At 37.8% G+C, this 16,585-nt stretch overlaps 2 protein-coding genes across 2 annotated transcripts; both read right to left on the reverse strand.

Annotated features, from left to right (window-relative positions):
* Window positions 1–34: 34 nt before the first annotated feature.
* Window positions 35–2,699, reverse strand: zgc:193505 (uncharacterized protein LOC559113 homolog). Its single transcript, XM_052150495.1, has 3 exons — window positions 1,501–2,699; window positions 557–799; window positions 35–383 (listed from the first exon to the last, which is right to left on the reverse strand). The coding sequence occupies exons 1-3, from the start codon at window positions 1,571–1,573 to the stop codon at window positions 334–336; spliced, it is 366 nt and encodes a 121-aa protein (XP_052006455.1). The 5' UTR covers window positions 1,574–2,699; the 3' UTR covers window positions 35–333.
* A 780-nt stretch (window positions 2,700–3,479) lies between these two features.
* On the reverse strand, window positions 3,480–16,144 carry sncga (synuclein, gamma a). The gene is made up of 5 exons (XM_052151164.1): window positions 15,854–16,144; window positions 8,713–8,754; window positions 8,439–8,566; window positions 7,635–7,673; window positions 3,480–5,021 (listed from the first exon to the last, which is right to left on the reverse strand). Exons 1-4 carry the CDS (start codon window positions 15,972–15,974, stop codon window positions 7,635–7,637), a joined length of 330 nt encoding a protein of 109 aa, XP_052007124.1. The 5' UTR covers window positions 15,975–16,144; the 3' UTR covers window positions 3,480–5,021.
* Between the last annotated feature and the right edge of the window lie 441 nt (window positions 16,145–16,585).

The raw sequence follows: 16,585 nt of genomic DNA on the forward strand, positions 1-16,585 counted from the left end.
AACTAAGATAATAGGAAGGCAATGCATAGGTGGATACAATTTTATAATTTTTTATTCATTAAACATATCTTAATGTCACATGATATTAAAAACAAATATGCAGTAAGTTATTTTAACATAAGCAATGTAATATATACAGTTTCCAGTAATCTTTAGTAGTGATCCCGTTGAAGATGGTGAATGGACACCTGTTAAAAACTGTCCAAAATCTATTTACATTAATATTTTCTTATGTTGTTTGAGTCCCTAACATTTTTGAGATTGTGCTGATGTTAGGTAGAGGATTCTGGCTGGAGAACTGAGTGGAGAACAATTTTCCTAATTGATAGATCATCATTTATCCGCAAACTCCGTAGCAAGGTCATCCAGTGCATCATTGAAAGCTAATCAAACACAAAAATGGAAATAGAAATAAATAGATATTACGGGATTCATTGGCATTGACCAATTGACATTGTGCTTTTTTTTTTTTTTTTTTTAAATATCTATAGAATTTTGAAAAAATGTATATAAACAGTCATAGATGTAGTCATAAATATGTCACAAGTAAACTCACAACTGTCTCCTCCACTGCTGACTCCTCCAATACTGTCTCCTCCACTGCTGACTCCTCCACTGCTCATTCCCTCTTTTCCTGGTTCTGCTGAAAGGAGGCCACCAAAAATTCCACCTCCTGACTTTTGCTTTGGTTTCTTGTCCTCCTCAGATGGGAAAAGGCCTCCCATGCCCCCTGTCTTATCTGGCTTATCTTGTTTCTTTCCAGTAATTGTTTCCTTCACCTTCCTTTTGGCCGCAGAAGCTGTGAGAATTAAACGGAAGCTTTATTACAAGGCACTTTAGATGCAAAATAAATTGTAATACATTTTTAGATGGCTAAAGATTGTTAAAAGAAAGTCTCCTTGGATAACTTTGCCTACATCAAAGGCTCATTCCATCCTACTTTTAAGGTCTTAGAGTGGCATCACTACTGGACTAACTGCATTCTCAAGCATTATTTTAACTAGTACCTTTTTAGAGAACAAACATTGTAGACCAATTTAAATAGGATGAAAAAAATGACACTGAAACATTGCTAGATTTTGTGGCAAACTGAAAGGAAATGAACCTGCCCAGCCTGCAGGAAAGTTCATATTTCATATGGTAATAAGTCTAACAGCATTTAATTAAGGTATAAACATTTGCACACTACTAAAAAGAGTAACTGTTCATGTTTTAAGGGTTTAATCTATTGATTCCCGGAAGAATCTTGAAAAAACTGTTTTTCTGGTAAAACATAAACAAATAAGCTACCAATTAATTGCTACTTTTGGCGTTATACTTGCTCAGCAAAAACTTCACTTTTCCATTTCAAATTTGAAAAGTAAAACTCAAAACTTGTCTGGATAAATGAGGACACAAAGTGTCTTGATACAATAAGCCAAAAAAGCAAACAAACAAAAACAGAATTTGTCAACACAAAAATTGTTTTAAGGTTTCCTTAAGGTCACACATGGGACTCACCTGCTTTATCCACAGCCTGATCAACAAATGAGTTTGCTGCTTTATTACCCAAAATGCCTGAAAGGAAAGACATGTTTGTATAGTCCTCAGTTGTTAGTGTTTGCAAGTGTGTGTATGCGAATGTGAATGTGTCAGTGTTTTTGGGCAGAAGGGGACTGTTTTTATTTGAAGGCTAGTGCTCTGGGAATGTATGTCAGTGACGTGTGTGCCTATTGGCTACTTGAACTTGGGTGGAGTACAAAAATGTACTCATCAGAAAGAACTTGTTTACCTGGTTTATCAGAGTTTCAGTGTAGCCTGTCTATTGGTAAATATGAGGAGAGAGTGCTTTAAAAATTGTTAATAATTTAAGCATGTAACGGATGTTTATTTTGCAGTTTTGTGTACACTTTAAATATGTGTTTTGTGTGTAGTATAGTGACAACAGTCTAATTGATGCTTGGCCTAATTTAAATTAAAAAGCAGAGCATTGCCACTTAGATATGTAAATGTTGCTAGCATCCCTGACATCAATAGGATTGTTTATGTTTTGGTGTACATGGCTTCCCTCTAAGCAAGTGGAAAATGATGGGCGGTGACAGACACACGTCTCCTCCCACAATTGCAATGTAGAAAAAGCTGTATGACTGCCATTTAAAAAGCTTGGATGGCACACAGAGACCATGAAAATTTGATAAAGTTTGACATTTTAATAGCGGCATAGTGCTATATATTTTTGTGTATTATCATAGGCATATGGGTTATTTAGTTTACACCATAAACTCTTTGTTTGTTGGTGGGATGCATATTTAATATTATATGTGGGTATGTTGAGAATGTGGAGGTGAAGAGAGGGAAAGGTGTTCTAGTTTGGGAAGGACGTGCATGACGTACCTTGATTTTACATTAGCATCCTTTGTTTCACAGTGTTTGAGGTGGAGCTTGCCCTTCCTCTTTGTAAAGAACATAGTATGTGTCATTGATTGAAAAAAAATTATAATTATGTTCAAATATTTTGCCTTGATTTTGGATTTGGCAAGTTTCCTTCAACATATTTTTTTTTTTGCATGGGAAATCCACACTGTAAAACAAATCCTGTTGTTTTTATGAAAACAATTTGGCAGCTGTGGTTGCCAGAATAATTATGTAAAAAATATAGTTAAATGTAAACCACTTTACATAACCTGTACATTTTACAGTTTAAAATGGTTGTAATTTACACGCTGGCACTGTAAAAACAAATTCTGTTAAATTTACAGTAAAAAATAAAATTAACATGCCTTCTTAAACTGTAAAAATCTGTTGTTTACTTTATGAGGTATTTGTTAATCACCGTAGTGACTACAGAAGGGCACATGATGACATGAAGTTCATCAGTAGTGCCTATTCCAGGAGCAATAACCAATAAACATGTAGAGACAGTGCTCAGTGTCACTCACACAAACACCATCATGGTAACACATATGAGATTTAAATAATGCAGTAAACATTAACTAAACTACATCAAATATAACACAGAACACCCCAGTGTAAGTAACTGATATTAAAAACAAGAAGAAACATAACTATTCCCATAACATATAATGAAATGTAATGGGTCATGCAGGGAATTGTGGGAACGGCCGATTACTGTTTTTTACTGTAATTTTAACAATAATTTACTGTAAAAAAATTATTCTTATTCTTTTTACCATTAATTATACAGGAAAATCGCACTTTTTTACATGTAAATAATTTAATTGTTACATAATTTTATTGTAAAAACTACTGTATTGACTTAAAATATATTAAAACATTTTACTGTATATTTTACAGTTCATATTTGTTAATCAATTAACATTTTATTTCTGTAGCATTTTTACACTATTTTACTTAAAAATTACTGAAATGTTTTACAATGCAGGCTGATATTCAGAGTACCTATACTGTATTAGTGGAATCTGGATATGTTAACTAGCAATATTCTGTTTTTATTAAAATGATAAAGAATAAAATGAGAATACAGTTTTTTTGTTTTATTTTTCACAAAACAATTGATTACAGATGAAAAAACCTTCAGCTGTCTTCTAAGACTTCATGGGGAATAATGAGTTAAGTACAGGAATTTGATGAGTTAGAATTTGTGTAATCATGAGTCAGCATGCATGGCTTCCATAGACATCAACAAATACTGAAACCAAGCAACTGCTCTGACATAATATGCTAATTTTAAAGAGAATGAAGATGATTAGAATGGAACGTAGAATTAGAATTAAACTATAGAAGAATTCATATAAGGATATTATCAAAGCCTTAATAGAAAATTGAACATTTTGTAATCATACTAAAGCACTTAAAGTTCACCAAAAACTTTAATTCTAATAATTTTTTTCTCTCTCATGCTATCCCAGATGTGTATGACTTTCTTCTACAGAATACAAATTAAGATTTTTAGAAGAATATCTCCACTCTGTAGGTCCATAACAATGCAAGTGAATGATAACCAAAAATGTGAAGCTCCAAAAAGCACATAAAGTCAGCATAAAAGTTATACATAAGTGGTTTAATCCATGTCTTCTGAAGTGATGCAATCGGTTTCGGGTGAGAACAGACCAAAATGTTACTTTTTCCCTGTACATCTTAAAAGCAGTCTTCTTGGTGATCATAAGATTCCTATTGCGCCATCCAGCACTCTGTGCACGCGTCAAGAACTAGGAAGAATAATCAAGCTTTAAATCATGATCCTGCCTAAAGACTGAAATAACAAGACGTACAGTGAAAAACTTGTTATATTTTGGTCTGTTCTCACCCAAAACCAACTGGATTGCTTAAGAAGACATTGATTAAACCACTGGAGTCTGATGGATAACCTTTATGCTGCCTTTGTGCTTTTTGGAGCTTCAAGGTTTTGGTCACCATTCACTTGCATTGTATGGACATTTTATTGTGTTTTGCAGAAGAAAGTAAGTCATACACATCAGAGATAACATGAGCATGGTCATTTTCATTTTTTGCTGAACTATACTTTAAGAGAATCTACACAGACACTTGCTATATTCTTCACACTTCACATTCCATCTTCTTCTGACTCATGTCTCAAACATCTTTGGTGATATAAGCAACAACAGTGGACAAAAGATTGATAGTGTGTATTGTCTGGAATGTTTTGTATCTGAAATAATTCTTAATGGAGGAAAACTGGTGGACACCAGTTTTCAGGGCTAGTTAATATGATCTCCAAAACACAAGCACATGCACCACAAATGTGGTAATTACATGCAATGAACACTGTAGGTAAACCTCACATAGCTAAATAATAATGTCATGTTACATGAGTATCTCTGTATGTGTATATGTCTATGTGAAGGAAAGAGGTAAACTTGAGATAAGTAGAGGTTGTTTGTGAGGAGAAAGGAGTGAAGTAGGATATATTTTTGTGCCCATTAGAGGTTTAGCAATGATAATATTCAGGAATGGCCAGCAGCTAATGAACTCTCTCCTCTTTTGCAAAGAAGCAGAGCATCACGGGGTGTTCATCAAGGGGCATTCACCACGACATCACCCTGAAATGAAGGAGAAGGACTGTTACAGTATGGGAAGGGTGGAAATGCTATTAATGCTTTAACAGGTGAAAGTGTCAAGGTCTCTTCAGGCCTTGGTAATATATTTTTCAGTAGAAGTGGCAAGACTGCTGCACTCAAAACAAAGAGATACGTTTTATATAGGCCTGTGCATTGTTGTTTTCTTTTCCTGTTGGCATTACAACTTTTTATTTTTATTTTCTCCCCAATTTTGGAATGTCCAATTGGCGCGGTTACTCACCTCAATCCGGGTGGCTGAGGACAAGTCGCAGTTGTCTCCGCTTCTTCTGAGACAGTCAATCCGCGCATCTTATGACGTGGCTCTTTGTGCATGACACCGCAGAGACTCACAGCATGTGGAGGCTCACGCTACTCTACACTATCCACTCACAACTTACCACGCACCCCATTGAGAGCAAGAACCACTAATCGCAACCACAAGGAGGTTACCCCATGTGACTCTACCCTCCCTAGCAACCAGGTCAGTTTGGTTGCGTAGAAGACCTGGCTGGAGTCACTCAGCACACCCTGTGTGTTAGTCAGCGGCAATATTCGCTGAGCTACCCAGAACCCCCATTACATCTATTTCTGAGCCCAATACACTGTGCTTTGATGTACTATGCTGTGAACCTAAAAGCTTGTCTGGCAAGATTGTAAATTAACAGGTGAAAGTGTCAAGGTCTATAGTTGAGATCGTTCTGTCACGTAAGTGTCCTCAATATCTACATTCTAAGATTATTATATGGTACACGGTAATGTATTTTATTAACATATTGAAAGAAGAAGAAAAAAAAGATATTTGGCCAAACTTCAGCCAGCATAGTTTGCCATTGTCTAAACATGTTGTAGCTAAAGTCTGAGTCACTTTCCAAAGGATTTGTTTCGATTTAATCATAAAAGCTGTCGTGCATTTCAGTCATAAGGCATCACATTTAAACAACATGTACTGACTCAAACACGTATCCACGTATATTACTCTTAAATTGTTAATTAACCCAAAAAGGAAAACTCTCTCATCATTTACTCACCCTCATGCCATCCCTGGTGTTTATGAGTTTTTTCTTCTTCCGATTAAGCTTTTTAGAAGAATATTTCAGCTCTGTTTGTCCATACAATTCAAATAAATGGTGACCAGACCAAGCTCCAAAAATCACATAAAGGCAGCATAAAAGTAATTCTTATGACACCTAAACCTGTCTTCTGAAGCAATGCAATTACTTTGGGTTAAAATCATCAATATTTTAATCCTTTTTTACAATAAATCTCCACTTTCACTTTCAGAATGTGAAAGTGAAGGTTTATAGTAAAAAGGGACTTTAATATTTATCTGTTTCTCACCTGCAACTATTATCACTTCTGAACAAATAGATTTAACCACTGGAGTCATATGGATTACTTTGATGCTGCCTTTATATACTTCTGGTGCTGGAAAGAACCGCTCACTATTCACTTGCATCGTATGGACCTACAAATCTGAAATATTCTTCTAAAAATCTTTGTTTGTGTTCAGCAGAAAAATGAAAGTCATACACATCTGGGATGGCATGAGGATCAGTAAATGATGAGAGAATTTTAATTTTTGGGTGAACTATTCCTTTGTGCTGAAGTATGTAATTTCTGCACCACCAAACAGTATTACAGAAATAAACTCTGTTTTCCAAACAGCTTTCTATATATGCCCCCATCTGCCACTGGTCAAACAAAGAGGTAAGCGGGTTGCTCAAAACAAACACAACAGAAAACAGTGCTTACAGTTTTTGAGCAACGTAACCTATTAAGTGCTTTCAAGCAAGTCATTCCACTGTCGGCCATCTTTGGAACACTATTGGGAGGCTATTTCCAGTCATCCTTCTATATACTTGAATGGGGGACACAGAAATCTCAAAAGTGGTCAGTCGAGATTACGATCAAAGTACATATTTCAAATCAGCAATAAAATATTATAATATTGTAATCATAAATTGTGCTTCTTGACCTTATATTATGCTAAAACACGCAATTTTCTCGGCTTGTATAGTTAATGCGCATTAGCGAGTTGATTGACAGGTGGTGTCTATATCTAAAAGGCTCTTTTATCTATAAGGCGGGACTTCCTTTATACATCCATTGACCGCTGGGCATGAGAGCTTCTTGGTTGGGCATTCCAATTTCTCCCATTTATTTAAATAGAAGTGGCCCGTCTCTGCTAAATACTCTGTGGCTTGGATTACTCCGCTTTCCTGTGTTTGTGGCACAGGATAATGTATGTATGTGCCATACTCGGCAACATGCTTTGGCTTAAATTGAAAGTATTTTTTCGGTCAGCCCAGTTACCTGACGATAGTGTGTCGAAAATATTAGTTACTTGATTAACTTCCTTTTAAAGGACTGTTGTATGGTTAGGCCTATGTACAACAGTACAAAAACAGTCCCCAGAGCATGTTGCGTGTTGTTAATTGAGCAGGCGTTTTCTCTACTTTCTATTAAGAATGTTAAGCGTTTTTGATTTTTTTAAATAATAACATTAGCTTTTGCCTGTAGTTTGAAGCTTCCTCATCTTCTCTCTGAACTGGCTCCCACCCTACACATCAGGCCATCTTGCAGTTTCTTTCTTACCTACTGTTCTGCAGCTCCATCTTGCTTCGAGTGCTCCTCCTGGAGGCAAACAGACAATAACACTGCTCAGTTGGCAGAAATAGTTCACCATGTTTATCAAATCTTCACTCCCACAGGTATTTATAAAACATAATATTTATAACACTTCTAGACCTTTTGAATTATGAAGTAATGTATCAGTTCTTAAATTCAATCAATTAGAGTGCCATGCTCTTTGATAATTCAGACTCATATTCATGAATTAGTTTGTTCAGACCACTCAGCTGATAAGGGTTTTATGGCCGATGCTTGTTTCTTTATAGGCTATTTCTTGCCATTTAAATGAATAGGAATTTAATTGGGAATGTATTTAAGAAAGCAAATGAAAACAATTAGTTATTTTTGAAGAAAATTTGGCTAATCTTGCTAGGCAATGTGTCAAATTCTTTCAACAATGCAGGCCTTTCTCTTTCCTAAATGGCAAGAGCATAAGAGAGGAATATATTTGAGATGTTTTTGTTAAATGGTTTGTTTCAATGGATAGATTTTGCACAGCTCATCCTGTCCATGATTGGGCAAGAATCAAAATCACATTAAAACACTAACAAAACATCAAAAAATATACCAACTCCATGATGGCAACAGTGCATTTACCAATTTAAATATTATGTCTGCATATCTATTGAACGATTATAGGCCTACAAATAATAATTATACAGTGCACCTCAAGACATCAATGCAAGTAAAATGTTTGTGGATTTTTGTAGTAAATGTTTAACCAATGATTAGCTTTCAAAAAGTGCATATGAATATTTTTGTCCTCACCAGTTTGACCAGGCCGGTGGATGCGACCACACTCTCCAGCCCCTCCACTGTCTTCTCTGACACCTGATTGGCTCCAGCCACAGTGGTCTCACTCACAAGATTTGCCTGATCAGTTGTTTTCTGGGCAACTAGGGCAGATGAAAAAATTATTGTGTTTTATAGTTTCATTTGTGACTTTTCTTAGATTTGTGTATTTAAGGAATTATATTTTAGTTTTTCTTTTAAATTGATCAGTTTTTCCGATTTGCTCTTCTTTTTTTTTTTTTTTTTTTACCTGTGTTTACACTTGTCACAACACCTTCCTTTGTCTTTGTGCCTGTCAAAAATAAAAGGAAAGCTTTATTGCAAATGTATATACTGAGGATGAAATTATATTGAGCTCTTGGTCAGGCACTCCTGTAAACAAATGCTTTTCCCACAATTTTATGTTTATTCTAATGGTGCTCATTTTACAATATTTTAGACATATGTCTAATGATCTATTGATGCTCTCAACTCGGTCTCCTGTTCTTTCTGTTCTGTCCTGAGATCCATACACTTAGTCTGTTGCACAAAGACTTCTCTGGCAGAGCAATGTCCAACCGTAAAGCCAGTAAAATACCTCTGATCTACAGTCGGTCCACTGGCTGTTGATTGGCACCATTAAGTGCCATTAAGCCTTAATACAGATCGGGAAACATCTATCCTACTCTGAGATGCTTCCTAAATGTTAACTCTGCTAACAGTGGAAAAAAGCCACTTTGGCCTCTGAAAGGCCCTGATATCTCCAGCACTGAATCTCTCTCACAGAACGAGTGGTCCACAGAACAAGCCTTATCTCGGATCCTTCCCAGAACATTTAAGCCCACCACAATGTGTTTTTAAAAGTGCCCCTCTTCAACATACACATATACTAAGAGAGAAAGAGACACACATAGCTAAAACAAACACACCCTCTCAATAGAGGCAGTACATTGTACTTGTTGTCCTAGACAAAGAGCTGATTTAATATCAAGACACACTCTTGAGGACTCGGCTTGCAAAATGAATGCAAAAGCCTGGAATTTTAAGATATTGATGAAAATAAAAAAGATGAAAAATATTACCACTGCTGCTGCAAAATGATGTCACTTCCAAGGACAATCAGATTACATGCAGAGGCATAATATGTCTCTATGGCTTCAACTCCACTGCTAAGTTTAAAAGGAGAAGACAGTGATGTTCTAAATATAGTTGCGCATAGATTATAGAGGAACCAGATCCTGTTTGATATAAAATGTTATTTTGTTCTTATTCGTATTCCACAGGGGGCATACGTTTTCAAAAATAATCATACAAGATTTCACCATGATACCTTCATTTGTATTCTGTACATTTGTCTTGATTACATCATCTCTCTCTGTGCTCCAATCCTAATGGATTTATTGCAAACTCTAATTAATCTGGACAATCCTAACACAGTTCTGTGATGAAATTGGTGTTACATAATGTGATAGAAAGTAAAGTAGCTCAGTGTGATCTATATGTTAAGATCATTTCAAATTAAATATTTGAAAGGTTTGAGAATCATCCATTTATAATAAAAATGCATATGCAGTCAGGCATGTGAATTATTAATATATAACAGTGTTCTAACATCTGTCCTCTCTCCTCTAGACCAGCACGGACTACACCACCCAGCCCCTGGCTGTCTGACGTCCTTCGTGAACATCGGACTGATCTCAGGGCAGCTGAGAGGAGATGGCGGAAATCTAAAGATCCAGCTGATCTAGGTAAATATCAGCTTCTGCTCGCAACTTTTTCAAATAACGTTAAAACTGCAAAAACTTCATATTACCAGACCAAGATCAACAGCACCACAGACACTCGTAGCTTGTTTAGAACATTTAACACACTTCTCTGCCCTCCCCTCCACCACCTGACACATCACTGACAGCAGATATATTCGCCACATTTTTTACTGATAAGGTTACAGCCATCAGCAATACATTCACAGCACCACACCCTGTCAAACACCTGGCTCCTGTATGCAACCCTTCTTTCCCTATGTTCTGTCCTTTAACTGACACTGAGGTCTCTAAACTCCTCCTCTCCAACCACCCCACAACCTGTTCCCTTGACCCCATTCCATCACACCTTCTCCAGGCCATCTCTCCGTCCATCCTACCGGCACTTACACACATAATTAACACATCCCTTCTTGCAGGCACTTTTCCCACTACATTTAAGCAGGCTCGAGTAACCCCACTGCTGAAAAAACCTGCACTTAACCCCACACAGATAGAACACTACAGACCAGTCTCTCTCATCCCATTCATGGCAAAAACACTTGAAAGGGCAGTTTTCAATCAGATCTCCGCCTATCTCTCACAGAACAAGCTGCTGGATGACAATCAGTGGGGCTTCAAAGTGGACACTCCACTGAGACTGCCCTGCTGTCTGTCATCGAGTCGCTGAGACAGGCGAGAGCTGAATCGATATCATCCGTTCTGATTTTGCTGGACCTTTCTGCTGCCTTTGACACAGTCAACCATCAGATCCTACTCTCCACCCTCTCTAAACTGGGTATCACTGGAACCGTGCTTGACTGGTTCAACTCTTATCTCTCAGAAAGGTCCTTTGAGGTAGCATGGAGAGGGGAAGTATCCAAGCCACACAAGTTACTTACTGGGGTACCTCAGGGATCAGTGCTTGGGCCACTTCTCTTCTCCATATACACAACATCACTGGGACCCATCATCCAGTCACATGGTTTCTCTTACCACTGCTACGCTGATGACACGCAACTCTACTTGTCTTTCCAGCCCAACGACACCACAGTGACCGTTCGAATCGCTGCCTGTCTGGCAGACATCTCGGCCTGGATGAAGGAACACCACCTTCAACTCAACCCTGCCAAGACCGAACTCCTTGTCTTTCCAGCCAACCCGGCTGTTGAACACAACATCACTGTGCAGCTGGGTCCAACTACAGTTTCGCCTTCCACAACGGTCAGAAATCTAGGGGTAACCATTGATGATGAGCTAAATTTCACAGACCACATTTCAAAAACTGCAAGATCTTGTAGATTTACACTCTACAATATCAGGAAGATAAGACCCTTCCTCTCTGTACATGCCACACAACTGCTCGTTCAGTCCCTTGTCATAACTAGACTGGACTACTGTAACGCTCTCATTGCAGGCCTTCCTGCATGTGCTATTAGACCTCTCCAAATGATCCAGGATGCAGCAGCACGTCTGGTCTTTAATGAACCTAAGAGAGCACATGTTACACCACTCTTTGTCTCTCTCCACTGGCTGCTGGTTCATGCACGTTTTAAATTCAAGGCCCTGATGCTGGCATATAAAACAGTCACTGGGTCTGCTCCAGCATACCTAAAAACATTTATGCAGAGCTACGTTCCCACCAGAAGCCTGCGGTCGGCTAAGGAACGTCGCCTTGTCGTACCAAAACAAAGAGGCACCAAAACACTTTCCCGGACTTTCAGTTTCATCATACCACGGTGGTGGAATGACCTTCCCAACTCAATCCGGGAGGTTAACTCACTCTCTATCTTCAAAAAACGGCTAAAAACACATCTTTTCCAAAAGCACTTAACCGGTCAATAAAAAAAATTAAAAAAAATAAAAAAAATTTACATTTGTTGTTGCACTTAAATCTGTTTTGTATACTATTATGATGATAGTGAAACTTTGTAATAAGGCACTTTTTGTACCACTGTCTCCCTAAGATGATTCGCTGATGTTCTTCCTCTTTTGTAAGTCGCTTTGGATAAAAGCGTCTGCCAAATGAATAAATGTAAATGTAAATGTTCTATGTGCATTAGAGAGAGAAGTACAGTTTAGTGACACTTTAATACAGTAGATGGTAGTAAACTGACCTCTCTTTTGCGGCTTGAGATTCTTTGGTATGTGTGGTGTGGAGTAAAGCTTTTACACTGTAAAAAGTGATTGTAAATTGCAATTGTTTACTTCAAAGGGTAAATTTGATTCCTCATGACATGATCTCTTTAAGTAAACAATTGCACTTTACAATCACTTTTTCAGTGTAAAAGCTTTAATAAGTTTTGAGTTGAAACCAAGCTGCAAAAACACCTTGTTCTCTACATCTGCGACTTCCCTATGTCACTAAAGGGGGTCGCACACCGAACGCGCAGCGCATCGCCGCGCCGCGCAGCGCCATGTCTTTAAAATTCTATCACATTATTCTCTATGAGTGTACACACACCGGCGGCGCCATTCGGCGTCTGTCCGCGGCGCCCAGCTACGGCTCAGGACCTTGTTCAAAACCATGCCGCGCCACAGAGCGCCATTTACATAGTTGTATATTAAATGTACATTTATTTGTCTCAAATCGTCGTTAATATACATACTGACTTCACCCTGTGCTGCAATATACATTTAGTTTAACATTCCTAATTTAACAGCTTGAATAAAGTCATATTGGAAAAAATATATAAAAAACATAGCCCTTTTAAATCTTTCATTTCCCCCTGTTGTGCCATTTTTCAATACTCTACTATACTAACCATACGCTCTTACATAACATATCGTCAGTTACGTATATAATAAAAAAGAATATCTTTTTTGAAAATAAAGAATAAACTTGTTTGGTTAACGTTGTCACTCGGGTTAGCTAAACGCTAGCTAAATAAATACTATTGTATGTAACATAGTTGCCAAGACAACGGATAACGTTACAACAAAATAACAGACTTAACAACGTGCTCGCGCGAATAGAATGTGCGCGTCCGGTGTGCGATACCTGTGAGTTGTTCTAGACGTGGCGCGGCGCGGCGCGGCGCTGCGCTGCGCTTCTCGTTCGGTGTGCGACCCCCTTAAGGGTATATTAATTCATGACTGCCTCTGCAGCGAAAAAACTTCAAGACCTACTTTACATCATTGCACACTTGGCCCCACTCACCGGGGTTCAGTTTGTACTCGGATAGCCCTTTTTCACTGCCATGGTTCGGGTGCAGGTTCCTGGCCTGGTGTGAATTTTCAAACTGTTTGAGTTTAAAAAATGGCTGTATATAATATTTAAGGGGTTGCATGATGTTACCAATCAGGACAGTGGGCATTTATGTACATGTTTCCACAAAAAGCGTATTTTTAGGTTACCTGCCCAAATGTTGTCCTAGCTGCAAAACAGGCAGTCAACCCCAGATCACACACAAATCTCTAACCTCATCTGCCTCCCCATGTGATGATGTATGTCTATATGTGAGCATTCACACTTAAAGGCACACCCTTTTTGACTCATTCAAGCACAGACATACATTTCTTATGAGGATGTGCTCCACAGCATGTGTTTGTCCAGTTTAAGAACCAACGGCATCAATAAAACTGCATGTTATAGCACTCCCAACACATACACGCATGTCTAGCATCTTCTGTAGCTCTGACTGCATGCTCCAGTGATTTAACAGTTTGTTTCTTGTTAAAGCTGTCCCTCCTTCCTCTGATATAGAGGGCAGTTTACATCAAGCTCTTACGCAGTCTGAAAGCAGAGATATAATTTTTTCCCCATACTGGCCAGCACCTATCACTGGTGTGTACACACACTAAGAGCAATTACAAATCATAAAAGATTGTGTATTGACCCGGGCAGACCCTGGTCTCTGTGGAATGGGATGCAAAGTGGACTGAAAGGAAATGGGATTACAGTGGTGTGTGCCTCAATGATCATAGACTTAAGAAGCAAAACCAGAGAGAAAACATGTATTTTCAAAGAACATTTTTGCTGCCACAACTCTACAAATAATACTCATGAGGCAGTGGAAAGATGCAGTATTTTACAGGACCATTGTACTGTGCAGCCATGGTACACATATTATACATTATATATTTAATTACTAGCATAACATAACTATTCCATGTAAAATAAATGCTGTTCATGACTAAGTATGCAGCGTTGGGTAGATTAATTCTGAAATATAATTCGGTACTTATTACAAAATTAAGATGACGTTTTAGATGACTCTTTTATAATTTTCATTACTTTTGATTTACTACAATGATAACCTGCATGTAATTTTAAATGTATGGTCTGACTAGGCATGTCACATATATCTCAGACTCTGGCTTAGACCACTCTTTTAAAAATGTAGGAACTCAATAAGTAAATTATACACTAGCTATTGCCATTGTCTGATTTGAAGTGTAATAAAAAAAATAATAATGTAATCTAGCCGTGTAAAAATGCATCTGACAAAGATATTTCGATGTATCAACATCAAAATGTTCATTTCATTATTCATCGTAACTATTCATTACGATATTAATACACAATGTGATACAGGTGCTGTCTCAGATTACACGAGCCTTCCCGCCACAGGCATGGAGCACAGGAGATTGAAGGGGAAAAGTAATCTAATGTACTAATGTAATGTAATCCATAAAAAGAAACTAATCTGATTACACCTCATTTAAAATGTAATCTAATTACAAGTGCTTCATTTTTGTAATTTTATTACATAATCCAAATAACATGTGATATACTGTGCGTTACTGTATTTAATCAGATTGTAACAGAAACACTAATGTAAAGTATGTCATATGTTACATATAGCGTCCCACAAGGTAGTTAACAAATCCTTTAAACAAGTAGTGTTGGTAACATGATAATCAAATGGAGTTTTATGGATTTAAATTAAACATGCTGGGCTTTTCTATTTTTGTCTTGTTGAAAGCACCTGATCATTCATATTGATTGCATCCTGTATAATTATTGCCCTTCCAGAAAGTGCTTCCTTCCGCTTGTCCTTCACTTCTGTCTTTCATTTTCTTTCCCCCTCTTTCTTCCCTGCCCATTCCTGACAGTAAATAAAAACACAGTATGCCATGATGAAGACACAAGAAACCACGTGAGGGGCTTTTCTCTTTCTATGCTGCTCAGTTCAAGCAGATGAATTTGTGATCTGATATCAGGAGACAGGCAGGTGGATAGTGCTGGTATGTCTTGAATGCTCAGTGTTGTTCACTTACTGTGGCAAGGTGGCTGAGCATAGCGTCACATGTAATAATGGACTCATGCCCCACATTTTTCCTCATTGCCCTGTTTTCCTTCCCTTTTTGGGACTGTTATCATCAGTGCCTAATACTTCAGCAATCTAAGATCACAAACTGATATTTTCTCTTTTTAACATCACATATCATAAGCAAAAACTGTATTTAATTAGTATAATGACTATTGTATTTATGTATCATTTAAAAAGTGTAAAATTTTAGAGACCCATTCATTTGCCTTGTATGGACCTAGAGACCTGAAATATTCTTCAAAAAATCTTTTTTGTGTTCAACAGAAAAAAGAAAGTAATATATGGCTTTAAACACTTTAGACACTATTAAAAAAAAAATATATTTATTATTGAATTAATATCATGCCTGGTGTACCTAATCTGTCTCCCCTTTCTCTCTTGGATTTGCACTTACCCACATACATGACCCCCTCCTTGGTTTTGGCAGCTGCCTCCTCCACCCCGGCTTTGGTTTTCTCAGCAGCGGCCACCACTCCCTCCTTAGCGATGGAGAATCCCTTCTTAAAAACATCCATGCTGGAGCTCTGAGCTGGATTTTATGTCCTTCAGCTGGAACTGCCTCTTGTCTTATAGCTGGTGGATGAAATTGTGTGTGCGTAGCTCTGTGCCTGCCAGTGTGGTAAGTGTGTCTGCCCAGACTGTGCGTCGGCTGTTGGTGTGTGTGCAGCTCCTTTGAGAGTGGGATGGGCACTCAGTGCTCAGACAGATTGGGACACCCTTAACAAGAGGAAATGTCAAGAGGATGGGCAAGACAGAATAGAGAGCGAGAGAAAGAGATAGAGAGAATGTGGTATAATAACAAGGGGGTGAAAGGAATGCCGGGAAATGGAATCCACAAGAAGAAAAAAAGTGTTTTCACTTTGCCCTGTTTTCTGCAGCCACCCATAATAAATGAGATTCACATACTGCTAGATTAAATAGTTAATGTTCAAATCAGCATCAGCACACAACTTCATAAAATTAATAAACAACCTCTTCTCTTGATCCTCCCTGAATATATGCACGTGAACCACAGCACTCACTTAATTAAATATGAATTATTCAAATGGGATGGATATCTAAAGAGTTACACAAAAATGAAAATTCTCTCATCTGTTACTCATCTTCATGCCATTCCAAACCCATA

Source organism: Xyrauchen texanus, chromosome 20 (assembly GCF_025860055.1).
Source record: "Xyrauchen texanus isolate HMW12.3.18 chromosome 20, RBS_HiC_50CHRs, whole genome shotgun sequence".
NCBI classification, from domain to species: domain Eukaryota; kingdom Metazoa; phylum Chordata; class Actinopteri; order Cypriniformes; family Catostomidae; genus Xyrauchen; species Xyrauchen texanus.

Excerpts from the sequence above, each read along its gene's own strand:
- zgc:193505 (XM_052150495.1), bottom strand. The coding sequence starts at position 1,573 with ATGTCTTTCCTTTCAGGCATTTTGGGTAATAAAGCAGCAAACTCATTT. Across the intron at positions 800-1,500 it reads TCAGGCTGTGGATAAAGCAG|CTTCTGCGGCCAAAAGGAAG; the intron begins GTGAGTCCCATG and ends TAATTCTCACAG. Across the intron at positions 384-556 it reads CAGCAGTGGAGGAGACAGTT|CTTTCAATGATGCACTGGAT; the intron begins GTGAGTTTACTT and ends GTGTTTGATTAG.
- sncga (XM_052151164.1), bottom strand. The coding sequence starts at position 15,974 with ATGGATGTTTTTAAGAAGGGATTCTCCATCGCTAAGGAGGGAGTGGTG. Across the intron at positions 8,567-8,712 it reads TGTGACAAGTGTAAACACAG|TTGCCCAGAAAACAACTGAT; the intron begins GTAAAAAAAAAA and ends CATCTGCCCTAG. Across the intron at positions 7,674-8,438 it reads CCACCGGCCTGGTCAAACTG|GAGGAGCACTCGAAGCAAGA; the intron begins GTGAGGACAAAA and ends GTTTGCCTCCAG.